General features: G+C 49.7%; 1 protein-coding gene across 1 annotated transcript in view; it reads left to right on the top strand.

Moving 5' to 3' along the window:
* The first annotated feature begins 4,453 nt into the window (after positions 1–4,453).
* Positions 4,454–22,088, top strand: part of Qrfpr (pyroglutamylated RFamide peptide receptor) — a 27,457-nt gene continuing 9,822 nt past the window's right edge. The window contains exons 1-2 of the mRNA XM_015479000.2: positions 4,454–4,875; positions 21,867–22,025. Of these exons, the coding sequence (XP_015334486.1) occupies positions 4,536–4,875; positions 21,867–22,025 (499 nt within the window). The 5' untranslated portion in view covers positions 4,454–4,535. The remainder of the gene's footprint in view (positions 4,876–21,866; positions 22,026–22,088) is intronic.

Raw genomic sequence — 22,088 nt, 5'->3', positions numbered from 1 at the left:
TATTCTATGAAATAAATAGAAAGAGGTGGAGCATTCCACAGTCACTCCATGAAGCCAGTGTCACTCTCCCACCCAAGCCAGATAAGGACACACAAGAAAGAAACCACAGACCTACATCCCTGTGAATTTAGACACAGAAACGCTTAATGTTAGCCAACCATGTTCAACAGCATGTTAGGAGACTGGGCACCATGACCAAGTTGGAGCAAGGACGGTTGACCGACACAGATCTGTGAGTGTAACGCGCCGTACGGTAGAATTAGGACAGAATCACTTAGTTGCCTCAATAGATGCAGAGGAAGACTCTGACAAAATTTAGCACCCCTCATGATACAACCACTAATAAACTAGGGCTGGAAGGAACTCCTAACCTCATAAAGGGCTACATGTGAAAAGTCACAGCCAGCCTCATGGTGAATGGGGGAAGACTGAAAGCATTTCCTGAGAAATGGGAATTCTGCACCCATTAAGCACCACCTGTCCTCCTCTCTCCCAGCCCCTGGCAGACACAGACACCATGTGTCTACTTTCCTCTGGTGAGCTGCTTGTTTCACTCAGGATGCTGTCCTCAGGAGTTATCCATGTTATAGCGTGTGTCCCAATGCCTTCCTTTTCAGGGCTGAGTACTATTCTATGCTCTGTGTCCGTGGACCACATTTCCTTTATCCATTTATCATCTTGAGCACTGGGCTGCTGCCACCTGGGGCTGTTGTGAATGATGCAGTCATGAATGTGGGTGTGCAGAATGTCTCCTCCAGACCCTGCTTTCAATATTGGGGGCTATCCCAGAGGTGGAATTGCTAGATCACACAGTGCTTCCAGTATTGATTTTGGAGGACCTTTCATCCTGTGTTCCATAATGACTGCTCCCATTGACCTCCTACCACAATGCAAGAGGCTCTCCGTCCCCACACTCCTGTTGACACTTGCCTTTGATGACAGCCATTCTAGCAGAGGTGGTGTGACTGCTTGTGAGTTTGAATTGCATTTCCTTACTTCTCAGCCATGTTGAGCATCCGTTCCTGTGACTGTTTGGTCATATTGTGTCCGTTCATGTTCTTTGCTTATTTGTTAATCAGGTATTTTTGTTGTTGAGATGCAGGAGGTCTTTGTGTGCTTTGGATATTAATGCCTTATCAGATACGCAATTTGCAAACATTTTCCCGTTCTGTAGATTGTGCTTGCAGCCTGTCACCTCCTTGGGACATGAGAGTTTTACATTTTAGGTAGTCAGTGTGTCTACTTTTGGGTTTGTGGCCTGTACTTTTGGTGGCATGTCCAAGAGCCATGACCATAGGCAGTGTCCTGCAGGCTTCCCTATGTCTTCTCTAAAGAGTTTCATGAGTTTTAGGTTCTAACCTTATGTTTGTTTTTTTTATCTGTTTTAAGTGAGAGAGAAATCTCTAGGCCCAGATGGCTTCATGAGAGATTTTTAGAAATTTTTAAAGAAGAATTAACACGAATTCTAAACAATCTCACCCAGAAAATAGGGAATACTTTCTAATTCACTTTATGAAGCTACAATTACCTGGGCACTAAAATTGGGGGGTGACTTCAAAAATAAAGAACTTATAGCCCAATATTTCTCCTGAAGATAGAATACCTTAAAACTCATAGATAACAAAACTCAGCAATATACATAAAGAAGTTACAAACCCTGACCAAACGGACTTCATCTCAGACTTTCAGGGCTCACTCAATATTCAAAAGTCAGTCCATGTAATCTCCCACATGAAGATGAAAAAAATCACAGTTGTGATAATTGGTGCACGAAGGTTTATTTGACAACATTCAATGCCATTGATAAAACTTTCAAGTTAAGAATGGAAGGGAATTTCCTCCACTTTGTAAAGAACATCTGGAACCAATATCAGGCTTGATAGTAAGGGGGGAACCAAATACCCCCCAGGGTTAGGGACAAGACAAGGAGGTCCACTGGCTCATGTCCACCTAAGGTCATACTGGGAATCTGACCCTACACAAAGGCAAACATGAGCAAACAAACAAATAAATAAAAATGAGATTAAAAGCATGCAGACCAGAAAGGAATAAATAAAACTGTCTCCTTTCTCAGGTGGCATGATTGTTAATAAAGAAAAGCCTGAGAAATTTACAAAAAGAAAAGAAAAACTCAAAAAATTAAGCAAGTTTATCAACTTTGCAGAATTTAAGACCAACATACAAGATAAATCGCATTTCTAAATATTAATAATGAATACATGTAAGCAAAAGTTAGAACTACACCTGTACAAATGCTTCAAAATAGAAATACTTGGGTGGGAATCTAACAAGATAGTACACGGGTTGTATGCCAAAACTGCAAAACGCCGTGGAAAGAAATCCAAGATCTAAAAACACGAAGAGATACACTAGGCTCATGGATCAAGAGACTCAGCAGAGCAAGGTTTCCTGCAGACATAGATGAGCTTACTGCAAAATTCATATGCATGGGCACAGGCCCTAGAACAGCTATAATAAATCCGGAATATAAGAGTAATAGGAGAAATCACTTCACCCACTTCAGTATTTATTCCTGTATGTGACTGTGGAGCAGAATGGTGAAACCAAAACACTTAGAAATAGACACGAGACAAGTGTGTAAGACACAGGGTGTGGCGAGGAGTTGAGGATGAACACCCCAGGCACAACCAGTAAAGGAAAGTCCATCAGCCTGACAATCGGAGCAGCAAGCCCTGCTCTGTGACAGGTCCTCGAGAGAAGTGCAAGCCACAGAGGAGGAGGAAATATTTGCAAAGTGCTTGCTTGGCAAAGGGTTGTACGTGGAACGTAAAAAGGACCCTGACTCAAAAGCAAAAGGTCCAAACAACTCCACTGCGGAGTGGACAGAGCCCAAGGAAGGCCACTTGTCTGCAGTGGCAAATGCCACCTGGACGGTCAGCGCCACCAGCTGAAACTCACAGTTAAGATCCCAGGGCGATCCCAGGCCCCGGAACCGTGGGATTCCAAGTGCTGCAAGGGCATCTGGCCCAGGGGTTCAGTGGAGCAGCCGCTGGGAAGGCACTCCCGCCATCTCTCTTTTTTTTTCTTTTTTAAAGATATTTTTATTAGTGCATTATATTTACACATAATAGTGGGGTACATTTGATGAATCCTACATGCATGGAATATCATTTGATCCATTACAGTCCCCCGCTCTTCCTCTTTCCCTCTCCTCCTTCCTCTCCATATTTCCCTTTTAGGATAAATTTGGAAAGAACAGACCACAGACCTTGATAACAAGTTGGGCATGAGAGGTCAAGGAGATACGAAGGTAAGAGATGACCCCTAGTCTGCACCTTTCTAGTTGTGTCCATAGTAGTGCCATCTACTGAGGCAGAACTGATTGGGGAAGATGAGGTTTCCCTGCCCTACTTGCTCTCTTTATTCCTTGACAATCTGCAGCCACCCTCAAAAGCTCTATCTCAAATTCCACCATCAGAGAATCTGTAGTTCATGTTGATGTATAGAATTTCCTGGTCTCTATTAACTCTACACACTTCTCCCCAGGAAATCACTTCTTTTCCTGTGGCTTCCATTACTGTCTTTATGTCCATGACTTCCAATATTCTATTTCTAGCCCTCCACTCTTCTCTAAGCTCCAATCCATATGGCCAACCATCTACTGAATGAATATCTTCCCTGATATCCCACATGCACCAAATTCTACCTTGAACCAAATCACAATTTTCATATTACTCCCTGTATATCTCTCTTCAGTATTTCTAGTTGGATCAATGTCCTACTGTATGACCAAAGTCCCCTGACCCAGGAGCACATAAGTCATCTTTATCTGCTCTTAGTCCCCATATATGACCCAACACTGACTCCCATAGATGCTACTTTCTGTATAATATTGAGTAGTGGTTAAGAGATTGAGTTCTAAAACCGGCCTGCCTTGGCTTATATTCTAGCTCTGCAATCTAGTAGTCACTGAACTTTCTGTGCCTGTGTCCCCCACCTGAAAAATGGGGATATGATAATAGTACCTATGCCTACTTCATCAAGTTGTAAGGATTCAATAAATTAATCCAGGTCCGGCCATCTCTTTATGCGACCTTTTGACAACAGTTCAGAGGTGGAGAACCAATTAATGTCGCCAGGGGCTAGAAGTGAGGGTGGGAGGGGCAGGGTGTGGCCACAGAGGGGTTTGGCGTTTTGATTTGGGTCCATCTGGTTTCTGGCTTGGTGTTGAAGGATAACCCAGCAACTGCGCAGTGGACTCAATGGGGCAAGGCTACAGGACACCTGTGGCCCGCGTGACTTCTCCGCAGGAGAGGGCGCGAGCCGGGAAACCCTGGGTGCCCACTGTCACTTGCACGCCGGACCCAGGGCGGAGAGCGCGGGACCGGGGCGGCGCTGTGCGGGCTGCGCGCGGGCGAGCGGGCGGGCTCTGCGCCCCGGAGGCGCGGCGGGCGGAGCGGGGCGGTCCGGCGCCAGCCTGCGGGCTGCCAGGGGAGAACTTTTTGGAGCGCGCCTGCGGGTCCCTGTCCCTGGTCGCCACCCGGCCGTGGAGGGGCCCAGGGCGTCGGCGCGGCATGCAGGCGCTCAACATCACCCCCGAGCGCTTCTCCCGGCTGCTGCGCGACCACAACCTGACGCGCGAGCAGTTCATCGCGCTCTACGGGCTGCGGCCGCTCGTCTACATCCCGGAGCTGCCCGCGGGCGCCAAGCTGGCCTTGGTGCTCACCGGGGTGCTCATTTTCGCCCTGGCGCTCTTCGGCAACGCGCTGGTGGTCTACGTGGTGACCCGCAGCAAGGCCATGCGCACGGTCACCAACATCTTCATCTGCTCCCTGGCGCTCAGCGACTTGCTCATCGCCTTCTTCTGCATCCCGGTCACGATGCTGCAGAACGTCTCGGACACCTGGCTCGGGGGTGAGTCCCCCTCCCGGGCGCCGGCTCCCTCGCCGAGGGTTTCTTCCACCCCGCGTTACCGGCCGGGAATCGGGGTTCTTGGGTTGTTTTCTATTCTTTTGCACGGAGTGGACTGTCAGTAGGTCAGGATGCTAAATCTTTGGCCCTCCTCCGTCAGGGACTGCTGAAACAGCTCCAAACACGGATTCACCTGTGTGGAAAGTTTTAGATTGATTGACAGGTCAGACACTTTCTTGTGCTCTCGGACCCAACTGTTGCATCCGGCATCATTTGCCTGCCGCGACTCACTGCATCAAATTGATGGGAGAATGGTGGGTCCGTTCACAGAACGTGGGTTTTGAGGAGAAAATGGCTTACATTTCCGTGTGACATTGTTGAGGAGATGATGCGGGAGCTGGGTTTGAACAGTAGTAATTCAGACTTGTCAGCAGAGAAGGATGGGGTGTTCTAGAGGGGGGGGGGGTTCACTCCAAAATGTGGAAGACAGACAGAAGAGGGAGGGTACTTTAAGACGTTTCGGGAATGTGCAGTTTGTATGTGGAATGGTGTTTGGGAGAAGTGGGCTGACAAGCCTACCTGTGGTGCTGTGGGATGACAGCTCCATTGGGGTGACCAAGTCAGGTGGGGTCTTTTACTGGGAGTCAGGAGACCCCGATGGCTACTTAGGCTCTAATGCACCATACTTCAACCTGTCTGGGCCTCAGTTTTGCAAAATGATACTAGGGATCAGAGAGGTTTGCTGGTAAGTGAGGCCCCCAGCCATTCTGAGCGATGTCGGGGAGGCCATGACAGAGGGCGGCCCCTGCGGATGGCACAGGGGCACCTCACAGAGTTTTCTCATCCCCTGTTTTCCTATTTCATGGGGGCATTTCACGTTTGCTTGTCAGTACTGGAAAAAAGGGCGATATGTTGTGGAAGTATTCTGTAGGTTGGAGAGAGGTGAGTGTTAGTAAGTGTGCTTGAAGGAGGCGGGCCTGCAGGGGTCCAGGTGTTGGCTTCACCCAGGTGTTTAACTGGAGGCAGTCTGTGGTTATCTGGGATGGGATTTATAGAACAAGTGAGGTTCTACACTCAAGTAGAGGACACCTTGGCTGAAGTACAGGGGAGACTCCTCTCCCCTGAGAAATGAGTGCTAAGTAAGAATTAACCGGAGTGTTTTAAGGTAGAATAGTTGCAAACTCCCTTGATGAAGGAACAAAAAAGAGTTCAAGAGCACGTGATCCAGGAGCTGACAATTAATTCTTAATTTATTATTTGACAGAGCCGTTGAGGACTCCTAGCGGGCAAAGCGTTCCACCTGGGAATGCAGTCTGTGGGCCCCAGAGACTAGCGCTGCACCCTGTGAGCAAATCCAGGGTTGGACAGGTGGAGATCTGTGGTGGAGATGGGGTGGGTCAGGAAGGCCCCCGGGAGGTGGTGGTGTTGTGGCTGGGCTTGAATAATTCAGACTTTTTTTCAGTAGAGGAGGATGGGGTGTTCTAGGAGTGGGGTTCACTCCACAATGTGAAGGAGAGGAAGAAGGTGGCGTATTTTAAGAGCGCTGTGCTGGACATTTAAGAATGCACATCTTTCACGAGGGGAGTGGTGGGAAATAGACAGATTGATACAACTGGGAGGAAAATGCACACGTTATGTAAAACCTACTGCAGGATTACCTCTCTTTCCTTCATGGGTGAGGCAAGAAAGATGAGGCCACAAAGATCACCGGGTGGTGGCAGTGGCAAAAGGAAGACGCCCGGGGAAAGGGCAGGCCTGTCCCCTGCAGGGGCTCAGCTTGAGCACATCACCCTTGTGAGGTCACAACAGGTCCTTCCCCTCTCTCCAGAGAAGCAGGGAATATAGGTTTTTATGATGGCAGTAAAGTGTCATTGAGTCAAAAAAGACACCTCTGTGAGCCTGCTCGTAACTCATACCTCCTGTTGGGACTTGGGACTTCTGTAGTCCAGCGTCCCTGATGGTGGCTGGGCTGGGAGCCACTGCTGATCCTCTTTCTGTCCACTCGCCTCCCTCACTAGGACCAGCACACCTCCAGTGTCAGCTCCTGCATCTTCACAAGGTCCTGGTGATTGGTGTGCAGGTTAACCCCTGATCGGCAGCCTCCCCATATGATACGCACTGCAGAGGGAGAGGCCCTCAGACCTGCCTGCACGGGGATCTGCTCAAGGGCTTTGGACCTTGTCCCTCCCGGCCTCCTGTCCTGCCAGCTAGCTTGACTCCATGCAGCCGGCTTGTGCTAACTCAGAGCCCCCTTCAGGCTCTGCCTAGCTCCCCTTCAGCAGAGCATGGTGTTGGCTTCAGTCAGGTGTAGTGGGAGTATTTACAGCCTAGAGTCCAGCAGCTACAAATCAGGCCTGCAACACAGACACACAAGTCAAACGGCTGTTTCCCAGCACCCTAGGAGCAAACTCGCACAGTCACATAAACATCCAGTTGGCTTAGGTGACTCTCACTGGAGTCAGGAAGACACCCCTGATGAGCAGCCTCCTCGGGCTGCCAGCAGGATGGGAGTCAGAGTGCAGGCCTTCCATCCACCGGTCTCCGGATCAATTACCAGAGCGGCTCCTCTGCCCCGGCAGAGGACAGTCAGCAGCATGTGCTCACGGCTTTCCCTTTATCCCTGAAATGAGGATGGGATTGGGTTGCCATGGCATTTAGAGTCCTCTCTCTTGTACCCTCTGATCTATTTTGTCAGGTGCCACCAGTGAATTTCCCAGTTGCCCTCTGAGAATCACATTTGCGCGTCTTTACCTGCAACTTTCTTATTTCTCTCCTTCTCCTCCTCTTAGTTCTTCGCAACTGCAAATGCTCCTCTGAATGCACCGGCTGAGCATGTTTTGCTTCTAACTAAATTCAGAACAATTGATTTTGCCCGGGCTGAGCCTCAGGGCAAGGCTCTCCTCTCCAGGTTCCCTGCACTCCTGTTTCCTCTTTCTTCCTTTCTTCATGCTCCTGTGTCTCGTGTTCTGTCTTGGATGGCTCTCATGCCTCTTCTTTTGGGCCAGTGTCCACTGAAGCTCGTGACTGTCTCTTCTTCATCAGTCATCTCGGCGACGAGGCTGTGGCCAGACCCTGCTGCCTTTTTGGTGGTTCTGAGCTTAGCATCTGACCCACCCTGAGCTGTGGTCTTCCAGCTGATCTGCAGACGAGGCATGCACAGCAGCAGTACTGCCTCTGCAGCTTGTGCTTTTGCCTGCAGTCTAAACTGATCTGTGGCACGTGAGCCATCCCTGCGTCTGGCCTCCCTGGGTATCTGCTCTGTGCTTGGCATGTGGTAGGTTGACACAGCTGTGTCCTTGGGGAACAGCCAGAGTTCCGGTAGATGAGCAGGAGAAGGAGGCATTCGAAGGAAGCCCTGTAAAGGTCGGGGTTCCAGGGTGCACAGTGTGAATGCTGGGAAGTGAAGAGCTTGAGTGGGATCGAGGGATGGTCCAGGAGAGGGCAGGATTCGTGGCCGCTGAGCTCGTGCGGGGCGGGCATTGATTCTGAAGAAGGAAGTAGAAATCAGCTCTGGTTCTAGGCATAAGTAAGGGGAGAGGGGCACTGCTTGGGGAGGGTGTGGCCTTGCAGGAGCCTAGGAAGGGATGATCTGCCCTGGTCACCCTGAGCTCTCTGGGAGCTGCCGAGGCAGGGAGAGAGAGTGCTTTCTAACGGTGGCTGGCAAGTTGACTAAATGCAATTCCAAGAAAGGAGTTCCACCCTGAATGGTGGGGACCCACGGGAGATGTGCAGGTCCTCTCACCTCCCCACATCCCAAGGCACTTGCCTGGGTCAGGAAATGGGGACTGTCCATTTCTTCTGCAGCTGCCACGAGAATGAATTCCCCTCAACAGTGGCTCTCAATTTTTCATATCTCTGGTTGGGGAGCTTTTTAAAGACGTGGATGTCTGCCCAGCACCCGCCCGCCCTCGGGATTCTGACTTTAATTGGTCTGAGTGTGATAACTGGTGTCAAGTTTCCCAAAGTTCCCGGAGTTAGAAAGGATTGTTATTTGCAGCCAAGGCTGAGAGACAGCGTAGATGCTACCAGCACCAGCACGAGGGCGAGGACTGAGGACCAGGCTACAGGAGTAACAGAAGCAGAGTTTCCAGAGAGCTGGAGCCTGGCAGCCCATACAACTGTGGTGTCTGGAAGTAGGACGAGTCCCCGGAGGACCTCCGAGGCCATTGCTGATTGCAGGCAGGCTGGTAGTCTTCACGGAAACCCGACCTTTGTGGGGTCTTTCAAGATGAATGTGGAGGACTGGGACGCAGCTGGGGGAGGAAGTGCTTGGTGGGCATGCATGAGACCCTGGGTTCCTTTTCCGTTCTGTCCCTCCCTTCCCGCCTTCCTTCTTCCCTCCCCTCTTTCTTTTTCTTTTGATGCTGAGAGTTTAACCCAGGGGTACTTTACTGCAGAGCTGAATCCCAGTCCTTTTGTTATTTTGTGTTTTGAGACAAGATCTTTCTAAATTGCTGGAGGTCCTGCTAAGTGGCTGAGTCTGGCCTAGACTATTTGAACCTTCTGCCTCAGCCTCCTGAGGGGCTGGGATTACAGGTGCCCCACTCCTCCTGGCTAGAGGCCCTGGGTTGAATCCCCAGCACCAAGGGGGAAAAAAAAAGAATTTGGAAAGGAGTAAAATGGTACAGAGGGTGAGATACAAGATATGCTAAGACAAGAAGCATTTCGTTGTCTGGAGAAGAGGATGCCAGCTATAAATCAACACACCTCCCGCGAAGGTTTCAGTGCCTTGTGCTCAGAGCCACGGCGACTGGCATGGGTGTATGAGGGAGTGGGCAACCAACCCCAGGCTTCACCAGAAGGGCGCCTGACTCTATTTTTAATAAACAGAGCTTTGCATCTGACTTTAGATGAGAAAGAGAAGGATTTTACTGGAAGGAAAGGAGGGGAGGAATATGCTCTGCACAGGGCATGAAATATCCAGGTGGCTTTCAGAGCCCGGTGAGGCTTGGTGAAGGGGTCCAGGGGGGCTCTGGGCTTTAACCGTGGGACTCCAGTTCAGAGCAGAGGCCTCACCCTGAAGCTTCTCCAGGTTTGGTTTATGATTCAGTTAGTGATCAGAAAACATCCATCACCTTTCCCATAATGATTCTCCCTTTTCTATGACATTTCAGAAATGTACACCGGGTCAAGTTGGTGTAAGATCAGGAGTGCGGGGGGGGGGGGGGGCTTCAGAAAATCTCCTGGCAGGAAGGATGAGAGCTGCTGCTGAAGACGACCTCTGTAAAGACAAGGGTCAACAGAGGAGAGGAAGGAAGGGACGAGCAGGCTCAGGCGGGAGGTGAGATCAGGCTGGTGCCTCGTGGAGAGGGAGAGGGACCACACCCAGGCAAGAAAAGCATCACAGTCTTGGGAAGTGGAAGGGCGGCAAGAGCCCCGGGATTTACATGGAAGATCTTTTCTACAGAGGACGGCAGCAGTTCCCAACTACAATAAACACAGAAATGGGTCTATCAAAGAGAAAGTCTGAAAACGTCTAGGCCCAGCCCCTCGGCAGGGCTCACCTGCCTCAGGCCCAGCCCCCCAGCAGGGCTCACCTGCCTCAGGCCCAGGCTTCCTCCACATGTTTTGTGATCTTATTCTTAAGCTCTTTTGCAAGGTAGCATAAATGGCCCCAGGAACTACAGACTTACATTTTCTTTAGAACTTCCTATCTCAACCCAAGGTCCATTGTCAGATAAATAGACTGACGTGTGGTCTACACTCCGGATGAACCATCCCTCACCTGAGCAGGAGAGAAGCTCTGACACTCAGTACAAGGTGGATGAAGCCTGAAGACATTATGCTAATGGATCCACATTATTGACTGCACTTACATGAGCCATTTAGAATAGGCAAGATTAGAGCCATAGAAAATAGATTCAAGGTTATGGGAAGAGTGTCGGGGCAGGGGCGAGTGGAAAGTGAATGTTTAGTTCTGTGTTTGGGACCATGAAAGAGTTTAAGTGGTGATGTCTCCATGATGTTGTCAATATAGTTAATGTCACTTAATCACATGTTTTAAAAAAGGCTACAGTTGCCAGGTGCAGTGGTGCACACATGTGATCTGAGCTACTCAGGAGGCTGAGGTGGGAGGATCATGAGTTAGAGGCCAGTCTGGCCAATTTAGTGAGACCCTATGTCAAAATGGAAAAAAAAAAGAAGGGCTGGGGTATAGCTCTGTGGCAGATGCCCCAGATTCAATCCCGGGAGGGTAGAAGTCACATATTTGTGTTATACATATTCTAAAAAAACGAAAAAAAGAAAGAAACTTTCTTTCTCAAAAGGACACTTGCTGGTAGCTCGAGAAAATTCTGGAAAAGATTCCAGCCAGTTAGGTCTCATTCTTCTCATGGGAAAAAAATGTGATCTAAAAAAGAAGTCCTCTGCTCAGATCTAAGTCCTGTGTCCCATCATGATGGGGGACACAGAGGGAGGCTGTGTTACTTCCACTGAGGGACTTGGACGCAGTGCTTGATGGCTCTGGTGGGGACAGATGGACATATTCCACAGAGTGGACGCTGTGTTCCATGGGGCTGGATCCAACCCCTGGGAACCCAACTCTGGGAACATATGTCCCTGGTGGTTCCTTTGTTCTGGGTCTGTCTCCATGGCCTAAGTCCTGACTTGATGTTTGAGGTTAAGGTAAACCAGAGCTCAGAAAAACTGCTCTTTTTCTACCTCCTTTGGCCTGGCAGGACACTGGCATCTCCCTCTCCTGGTCTGGACAGGGTGCTGGAATCTCCCTCTGCTGGCCTGGGATGGCGACTCTGCAGACCCCTGGCTGCTCCCGTATCTGTGTCTATCTCTGCTGGCTTCAAAGAGGCCTGTGAGCAGGGCTGTCTTGAAATCAAGGATTCCTAATTATAAATCTGAAGTAGTCAAGCAAGTACTTTTTTTTTTTTTTAATCTGTCTTTGCAAACTAAAACTAAGGCTAAATTCATTCTTCCTGTGGCTGGGTTGCTGAAAATTTCCTGTCCTACCAGAGAGACGGTAGGTAGACTCTTAAGGACACTAGGAAGCTCAGAAAACGAAACGTCCTCACATCCCGGGAGAAGGAGTGTGGGGCGAGGTGCAGAGGAACTAAGTATGATCTGGGCCATGACAGCCTCACCTCCCTCCGTGGCCCATCCTCACAGGGCCCACTGGACAATGGGTTGCCCTGCCTGGCACGAAGCCCGCCCCAGCGGAGACCAGAGAAGCTGTAAGCGTGTTTGAGGCCACCCCCCAGAGGCTGGCACCCCCCAGAGGCCACTGCCCTCCAGAGGCCGGTGTGGCAGCAGAAAGTAGGAGAAAGAGGAAGCTTTGCTTCAAGTTGTTGTTCAACAGAGAACATTCATGCTCATCCTCTTCTTATTTCCAACTTGACTTCGGCATGAAGCACATAGTATTTGCCTCTTCTTTTACTAATAAAATCTCATTTGAAAATCCCTTTCAATCCACATGTGAAAAGATGTCGATGTTGAAGACTGTCCTCGTGGAGTTGAGCTGTGGGCACCATGGCGAGTGTCGGGGCAGGGGCGAGTGTGGAAAGTGAATGTTTAGTTCTGTGTTTGGGAGCATGAAAGAGTTTAAGTGGTGATGTCTTCACGAGGACAGTCTTCAACATCAACATCTTTTCACATGTGGATTGAAAACAGTGTGGGACGAGGACAGCCAATAGCTTTTCTTTGGACAGTTCCCTCATCCGTAACTTGGGACAGCGTGGACCACCCCCTCTCGGAGCTTCTGTGGAAGTGAATGACCCCATGAGTGAAAAGGGCCTGGCACCAGGTGCCCAGTGACAGGAGGTTAGGGTTGTGACTATTTAAAATGTCATGTGGAATAGATTTATATCCAAAAAGAATGAGAGAAAGTAAAAAAAAAATAATGCTGCCATTGCAGTGTAGTGATCTCAGATCCGCAACAGACGGTTACACAACATGAGTGTAATCATCATAACTACTGATAGCTTATTTACGTTAAAATAGGAAACAATTCGCATGAAAGTAGATACTTCTTGTCTTCAGATTTTGAGGGCCCCGACTCACCCGTGTGCTTGGCACAGCAGAGAGCTGCTTCCTGGTGGCAGAGTGGGAGAGGCCTGCAGGGGCATCTCTGGGGCAGAGGGTGGCTGGGCCTTGCGCCCTCTGCAGCTCCTCCCGAGGCCGCCCACACGCAGGCAGGCTCCACTGCACCAACAGGAGCGGTCCCAGCCTGGGCCCTGCCTCACGGGGTGGGGCACTCCCTCAACACCCCGTGCCAGCGCCCCGCCCAGCCCAGCTGAGTGCCCTGACCAGCCCACATGCAGCCGGCAGTGTGGACACCCTCGCTGATTCATGAAGATGTGTGTGAGTCCCTTTCATGACTGTCTTCTGTTGACTTCCTGAAGGGGACCCAGGTCTGCTCCATCAGGGCAGCGGGGGCCCTGGAGCTCTGCTGGGCACTTGGAGAAGCAGGTAGAACAGTGAAGCGAGCACCAGACCCCTGACGAGCTTCCCGGGGCCAGGCACGGTCTTAGGTGGAGAGTGCCGGCTCACAGGTGGTGGTCACTGTTCATCTGTTCTGCAGAACAGAACACTCAACAGTTAGGGGACTTTTGGTGACTCTGGAGCAGCAGGTTTGGCTGGGGTCAGCTGGGTGGTTCCAAGGCTAGTCTCCTTGGGGTCCCTGGCGATTTGATTCATCTGGTGACCTGACGGGTCCTGTGTTAGCTGACCTCTGCAGGGAAGGGGCTGAGTGGCCTGGGGCTGGGGAGCCCACAGTTCTGTTGGAGGAGGTTGCTCCTCCCAGAGAGCTAGAGCCAGGCTTCCCCGGAGCTGGAGACTCAGGGCTGGGCGTCGAACTCTCGTCACTTCTGTGATACAGCAAGTCCCAGCCGAGCCCAGATTTAAACCTCGGAGGAATACCCTCCACCGCTGGGAGGGTGCCTGCCCCGTCGTGAAGGGGTTGGCAGTGGCGTATGATCTGTCAGTTAAGTCAGTCGCCTAAGCTCGCGAAGCTGGGAAGGGCTGGGCCCCGAAGGCTCTGCTGTGTGGGGCTCCCCTGCGGCAGTCAGGCAGGAGAGGGGACGGTCACTTCTTCGTGCAAACCCACTTTGGGCAGTGTGGTCCACCATAGCTCCCCCTCATACTCTGGTGCTGGTTTGGGACCTAGAGGGACATTTGCTGCAATTGTCCTTCGAAAGCTTTCCTGGAGATGGACTCTGCCAACTGCCCTCTGTGGCCTGCGCACACGCGGACAATGGCTGGTGTGAGTGACCTCCAAGCCGCTCAACAGCAGAAACTGTGTGCTGGTTGTTAATTATTTTTTCTTTACTAAGATATCTGAAAGCAATAAAGCATTTGTTTGTATGAAGAGAAATTTTATTAGATCAAAATTTAATCTAAGTTTTATTATGAATCTGGTTCATGCAGTGACTTCTTCAGCGGGTCTGAGGAGGAGACGCTGGCGCTATGTTCTGCAACAGTAGCTTTCATGGCAGAGTGACAGAGCCCTGGAAATTAGCCCTGTCTGCTGCGCACAATGAAGGAAGTCAGGACAGAATAGAATAAAATGAAACTCTGAGCAAGATGCAGACTGATAAAGTTTAGATTAGCCATAAATAGAATCGTTGGGTGTAACAGTGAGATGCTGACAGCTGGTTAATTCAGTGAACACATTACTCAGACCCAGTTTGATTCAAATTGCATTTTCAGTATTGAGGAAGTAATACCTGGATTTTGGATTTTGAAGACAGGGTTTGCTTGCTGTCTGGAACGTAAGCTCCAAGAGGCCAAAGGCTCCTCGTTCTGTGCATCCAGCCCTCCTCTGCTCAGCACGAGGAGGGTTCAGCAGCACACAGGAGATTCTCAGTCTTGGAGTAACTTAAGGGGTGTCCTCTGGTCCTTGTAATCCTGTCCCAGGCTTTTCAGGAATCGTGGGCTTTATTTTTGCAATGTTCACAAGGATGAGATTGTATCTATTTTATGTAACTTGCATTTGGGCCTTTTTATTCACAAAAGCAAAGATTCTGAGCACGGCATATAATTGGAGTTTGGCAAGGCTACTTTGTAGCAATAATGAAAATGTGAGTTTAAGGTAAGTGGCACCTCCAGAAACTCCCAGGAGGCCCCAGCAGCTCTGCAGAGCTCAGCAGGAGGACAAGTGGGTCTGGGCTCAGGGCATGATGGGGACCTTGCTCCTCTGCAGCCAGCACAGTCGGGCTTGTTCAATCTGAGGGCTCTTCACTATGTGGTGTGAATCCTGTCCCCAGCCTTCTGCCTTCCCCTTTACCCTAGGAAGTGGAGTACATCCTGCTGCTGTGGGTGGCCCCGGCAAGGCACAGTGTCACCTCCAAAGAAACGCAGTCCAGTGGCCAACACTCACCCTGACTTCAGTCTCCAACTGTGCATTTAGAGAAGCTTGAAAGGCGTCCGGCTCCTTACTCTTGGATGTTTCTCCAGCCTCCTTCTCCCTTCCAGCGTCTGTCCTGCTGCCCTCCCCAGCCTGCAGGGCCCCTATCTGTCCGGGCCACGCCCTCTGAGGTGCAGGGCAGCAGGTCCCTGCAAGTCTCCTACTGCGGGTTTGTTCCTGGTTTTCCACTCTCCTCTGTTTTCTCCCCATGTGAGTTGGCGGGTCTGGGTCTTGGGAATCCACGAAATAACGTGCTGGGATTTTGTCTTGTGGTGAAGGGATCCAGAGAGAGACTTCCTGTGTAGCTCTCGGCCTGTTTCCTCTTTAAACTTTTCCCTCTCTTCTTGGATGAGGGTGTATAGCAAATACACTCCTTTAAAAAGAGAGAGAAACGAAAAGACTTATTAACGCTTTTCTATGATTGTCAGGAAGTCCGACCTACAGGTGTTCTGACTGTATGGGAAGCTGAGGAGAACGGAATTGGCTACTTTTCTTTAAAAACCTCTAGGAAAGGGGCTGGAGCCTGGACAGGGGAGGGCAGCTTCAGGAGTCTCTGATGGAAACTGGCGAGGGCAGACGGGCAGCTGGAGCTGTGTGTAGCTGCACAGGCTCTGCTTGCCTTTGGTGTCTTTGCCGCCTCTTTCACCAGGTAGAGGCGATTTAGAGGATTACAGAAGACTGCAGGTGTGTTTTGGGGTGCTGAGGCGGGAGCCCAGAGCCTCCCACATGCCTGGCAAGTTCTCCAGCTCGCAGCAGCACCTCAGCCCACAATGACTGTTTTTTAAAAAGTTTCCAACATAAGGAGGCAAGCGAGTAGCGGTTGCTCCAGTGGTCTGCAGACGGTGCGGCGTCTCGAGGAAACAGCATCGGCTCTGGTCATGGGGGCAGCAGGACTCGTGTGGGAGGCAGAGGAGACGCAGGAGAGGAGAGGGTGCTTTGATGAGGGACTCTGCCTGCAGCGCAGCACATCAGTGGACCCAGATCTCCCAGGACCACTCTGGCCTGGTTACCATGGTGACAACAGCATTCGAGTCTCAGATGAGCCTCTCCTTCTCATGAGCTGGGTCTCTATCTGTGGTACACTTTTCCTTATCTACCACGGACCAGCGCCTGCAGCGTCGCCTCCACCTGGAACCTGGCTAGAAACCATCTCAGCTCCCGGGTCCCAGAAGTCCCAGGTGATCCGCATGCACCAAGGAGATGGAGACCACTGGTGCATTCCCTGCGGTCGCTGGGCTTCAGTTTTGCTTCTGAAGGACGGGGGTAGAGGACGCTGGCCACTGGTAAGAGGCCTCCCCTGAGCACTTCTCGGCAGATGGCGTGGCTGTCACTTCTCCCTCTTCTCTGTCGTACCGGCGAGGCCATCACTGGTAATCAGGACCCTTGCATTAAGGTCTGTTTTCCACATGGCCATCACACCCAGGAGGGGCGGGACTTCCTGCCCAGCCTGCTGCTTGCCTGCTGGATTTGTGATGGCTGATCCAAGCCCATGTCAAGTGGTGAACCTGTCCTCAGCTAGATGGGCTCTTAATGACCCTGCTCGCTCTGGCTTAGTCCACTTTTGTTACTATGCTGAAATACCCAAGGACGGATAATTTATAAGGTCTATTTGGTTCACTGTTCTGGAGGTTCAAGGGTCCCATCTGGAGAATTCTAGGGCAGCCCATGGCCAGGGGCAGGGAGAGCAGAGGTGTTCTCTCATCTCTGTCCCTTCTTATAAAGCCACCAAGGTTCAACCATGGGCCTGCCCTGAGCTAGCCCTAACCTCCTTGTGGCCCAGCCACACAGCCAGCTAAGTCTCCTCCCTCTCAGTGCCTCGCAGTGGAGGCTGGACTCCAACATGATTTCTGAGGGGCTGGACCACAGCACCTGGTCTTCAGGAAGCACCACTTTTCCTAATTCTAATTAGGGAAATCTCCTCTCTGTATCCTGTGGCTGGATTTTCACAATGAAAAATTGAAAAGATGTTATTGTCTGAAAACATTCTTCTGGCCAGGCGTGGTGGTGCACACCTGAAATTCCAGCAGCTCAGGAGGCTGAGGCAGGAGGATCGTGAGCTCAAAGCCAGCCTTGGCAACTTAGCAAGACCTTGTCTCTAAATAAAATATATTTTTAAAAGAATGAATGGGAATGCGTGCGGCTCAGTAGTTAAGTGCCCCTGAGTTCAATCCCTGGCACCAAGAAATCAAAATTAAAAAAAAAAAAAAAAAAAGACTTCTTCTGAGTGTATTTTGATGAGGACAACATCCCCTCAAGGCTTTAAGGAGTTGCATTAGTGAATCATGAAATCTTGCAGATTAGCACTTTTCAAAAGTCCACCCATCTCCATGGCCACTGTGGGGAACAAACCTCCAACACCGCAGCCTATGGAGGATGCTCTCAAGCCACACCCAGACACCAGCATCTGTCTTCTCTGTGTCCTGGGTTCCCATACCTGTAACACGTGCACGAGGACAGCAGTGCGAGCCCCACAGGACTCTCAGCCAGTGTCGCCCTGAGGACGGCACCTGGACCCCCTGAAAACACTCGTGGCTGTCAGCGGTGCTGAGGCTGCCCCAGCCCAGCTCTCGGCGCACGGGAAGCTGCATGGGACCAGTTCCAGGGTTTGTTCTGAGACTTTCTCCTGGGAGACCGTCAACTCCAGCTCTGACGACTGCACTCTAGGCTCTGCTTTGTTTTGTTTTTATCGCGGGCTCTACAGCTGTTTTCATTAGACTGTTTTCCAAGGGTTCCTTCTTCAGTTTCTTTGATTTCATGCCTTCTTATCTCTTGCATTTTACTCTTATTTTGCATGAATCTTTCCAAGTAGCTTCTTAAAAAAAAAACAAAAAAAAAAAGCAAAGCAATCTATACTTAGAGGATCCAAAAGCCTCCACCAGAGACCTTCTATAATTAATTAATGAATTCAGCCAAGTAGCAGGATATAAAATCAATAGCCATAAATGAAATGCATTTCTCTACATCAGTGATGAATCCTCTGAAAGAGAAATTAAGAAGACCACCCCATTCACAATAGTCTCAAATAAAATACTTGGGAATCAACTTAACAAAAGAGGTGAAAGATCTCTACAATGAAAACTACAGAACACTAAAGACAGAAATTGAAGAAAACCTTAGAAAATGGAAAGATATCCCATGTTCTTGGATAGGCAAATTAATATTGTCAAATGGCCATACTACCCAAAGTGCTATACGGATTCAATGCGATTCCAATTAAAATCCCAATGTCATTCCTTATAGAAATAGAAAAAGCCATCATGTAATTCATTTGGAAAAATAAGTGACCCAGAATAGCTAAAGCAATCCTTAACAAGAAGAGTGAAGCAGGAGACATCACAATACCAGACTTAAACTATACTTCAGAGCAATATTAACAAAAATGGCATGGTATTGGCACCAAAATAGACATGTAGACCAATGGTACAGAATAGAGGACACAGAGACTAACCACATAAATACAATTATCTCATACTAGACAAAGGCACCAAAATACACATTAAGAAAAGATAACCTCTTCAACAAATGGTGCTAAGAGAATTGGAAATCTATATGCAGCAAAATGAAAATAAATCCCTCTCTCTCACCATGCACAAAACTCAACTCAAAGTGGATCAAGGACCTAGAAATTAGTTCAGAGACCCTGCGCCTAATAGAGGAAAAAGTAGGCCCAAATATCCATCACATCAGGTTAGGCTCTGACTTCCTTAGGAAAATTGCAAAATATAAAATCAAGAATTAATAAATAAAATGGACTCAAACTGAAAACCTTCTTCTCAGTAAAAGAAACAATCAATGAGGTGAACAGAGAACCTACATTTTGGGAGAAAATTTTTGCCATATGCATGTCAGGTAGAGCACTAATCTCCAGGATATAGAAAGAACTCAAAAAACTTAACGCCGAAAATACAATCAATAAATGGGTAAAAAGCTGAATAGACACTTAAAAGATATACATTCAATCAGCAAATATATGAAAAAATGTTCAACATCTCTAGTAATTAGAGAAATGCAAATCAAAACTACTCTAAGATTTCATGGCAGTTATCAAGAATAAAGACACAGTTAGTGTTGGCGAGGATGTGGGGGAAAAGGCACACTCATACATTGCTGGTGGGACTGCAAATTGGTGCAACCAGTCAGGAAAGCAGTATGGAGATTCCTTAGAACCCTTGGAATGGAACCACCATTTGACCCAGCTATCCCACTCCTTGGTTTATAACCAAAGGACTTAAAAAGAGCAGCTCACAGCAATGTCAATGTTTATAGCAGCTCAATTCACAATAGCTAAACGGTGGAAGCAACCTAAGTGCCCTTCAAGAGATGAATGGAGAAGGAAACTGTGGTATACATACACAATGGAATATTACTCAGCATGAAAAGAGAATAAAATCATGGCATTTGCAGGTAAATGGGTAAAGTTGGAGAATATCATGCTAAGGGAAGTAACCAATCCCCAAAAACCAAAGGCCAAATGTTCTCTCTGATAAGTGGAAGCTGATCCAAAACAGGGATGGGAGAGGCTGGGAAAAACTGAGGAACTTTTATTAGGCAAAGGGAAGGGAGGGTAGAGAGGGTTCAGTGGGGCAGGACAGATGGTGGAATGAGGTGGACGTCATTATCCTAGGTACATGTGCACATATGGTGGGACGCTACATGTGCACAACCAGAGAAATGAAAAGTTGTGCTGCAATTGTGTACAGTGAATCAAATGTATTCTGCTATCATATATACCTAACTGAAATAAATAAACTAATTAAAAAATTTAAAAAGCAAAGGCTGTACGGCCTCGGCTGCCCATCTGCGTCCTCAACGCAGACGCTCCTGTCCGAACGGTCCAGCCAGCACAGAGGTCTGGGCGGCATGTCAGATGAGGAGCAGAGAGGGAAACTGAGGAAGCGCAGGCTTAGGAGGAGCGAGAAAGCACTTTTCATCTACACGGGAGCTGCTGTTTGGGAAAGATGGTTTTCCGGCTCCGGGATTCTCTGAATGCAAAACCAGAAGAGGTTGGAATTGAAAAGCACCCCTTCCTTCCAGCTAGAGCCTCTTCAGAACCGAATGGGATGCCTTTGGAGCTGAAGAGCATCCTAGTGATCCACTTTCTTCCATTCAATGAATATTTATTGAGGGCCTACTGTGTGCCATTCTAAATGTTGAGGATACATCAGAAAATAGACAAAAGTCTTTGCTCTTGGGATGTTTATATTCCAGAAGGGGCAGGGAGACTGTCAATAAATAATAGCAACAAATTAGTAATTACATGTGCATCTATCATAGCTACCTATGTATGGCTATAGGAGAAGGTGAAAGAGGTGGGGAAGGAGTAAGAGAGACATAAGGACATGGAACGAGAAAGGCTGCTTTAAACGAGGGCCTTAGGGTAGCTCGGCCTCAGTGGGAAGGGACTGCGTCAGTCAGGGTTCTCCAGAGAAGCAGATCATGGAGATGGATAGAAGGAGATTTGTCCTGAGGGACTGGCTGAGAAGCCCTGCAATCTGCCACCTGCAAGCTGGAGGTCCCGGAGAGCCAGGGCGGCTGACCTCCAGGGGCAGGAGGAGATGTGTCCGGGGAGGCAGAGGGCAGTTCACCCTCCCTGCGTGCTCTTGGCCTCTGCACTCTACCCGTGGGGTGGACGGCGCCCCCTGCACTCTCGACTCAGTCTGTCAGTTAAACCGCTGACTTCTTCCAGAAACTCATCCTGATGTACAGATGGTTCTGCCAGCTCCCTTTGCCCAGCAACTGACACTTGAAATCAGCCATCACAGTGACATGTGAGCAGACGTGGGGACCACGTGAGGGAGTCAGTCCTGGGAGAGGAAGCCGCGTAGAGGCCTCAGGTGGGAGGCGCCAGCAAGGCCTCTCTGCAGGCTCTAAGCTAAGTCTGGCCGCACACTGGACAGACATGAGCAGATCTCTTTCTGCCTCGGCGTGAAGTACTGCGTGACCTCTAAGGTCTGTTCCAAGTCATTATGCGCCCTGAGCTTCCGGCGCTCTGACAGGCAGGCGGCAGGGAGCAGGGTGGGTGCCAGAGCAGGGCTCACAGATCCCGATGGTGAGGGGCCAGACAGGTAGCACAAACACCTAAAGGACTGGCAGTGAACTCAGATATTTCTGGAAAAGTATTATATGAAGCAAACAAAACCTGATTGTGGGCCAAATCTCGCCCAGCTGCCACCAGTTGGAAGCCTTTGCATTAGAGAAGATAAAATCAGCTAAGAGTGCCGGGGCACAATGTGCATAGGGAGTCTTGGACAGGAGTCAAAGAGAAGAAATCTGGTGACATCAGAGAGTTTAATGACCATTGTTCCTTTGTGACAATCTGACAGGGAACCAAGAGGGAAGAAGAATCAGATTCTTGTGTGGTTTAGACCCCAGGAGGCCACTGCTCGCTGACTCTCCCTACTTATCATCAATGGCTAGATATCAGTCTGTCCCCCCGACGTCCCCCATTGTGGTATACATGTGCATGTGGCATTTAGGAACTGGGAGCCCAACAGAGAGAAAACACAAGCCGGGCACCATCTCCACTGCTGTGTGTGTCTAAGTGTTGCTATAGCGATGGGGTCCCCAGCAGAAGCTTGGGCGCCCACCTGTGGCAGGTGGCCTTGCTCTGAGAGTGACGTGTCCTGCTTCCTTCCGGCAGGTGCCTTCATCTGCAAGTTGCTGCCCTTTGTCCAGTGCACCGCCATTGTGACGGAGATCCTCACCATGACCTGCATTGCTGTGGAAAGGCACCAGGGACTTGTCCACCCTTTTAAAATGAAGTGGCAGTACACCAACCAGAGGGCTTTCACAATGCTAGGTGAGGCCATGTGCTGAGCTGGTAGGGCTAGGGGACCACGTGCATGCCCTGGAGGGTCGCACC

This window comes from Marmota marmota, unplaced genomic scaffold (genome assembly GCF_001458135.2).
Source record: "Marmota marmota marmota unplaced genomic scaffold, marMar, whole genome shotgun sequence".
In the NCBI taxonomy this organism is placed as follows: Eukaryota; Metazoa; Chordata; class Mammalia; order Rodentia; family Sciuridae; genus Marmota; species Marmota marmota.
The sequence above is the reverse complement of the archived record's forward strand: the minus strand, read 5'-3'. Positions and strand labels throughout refer to the sequence as shown.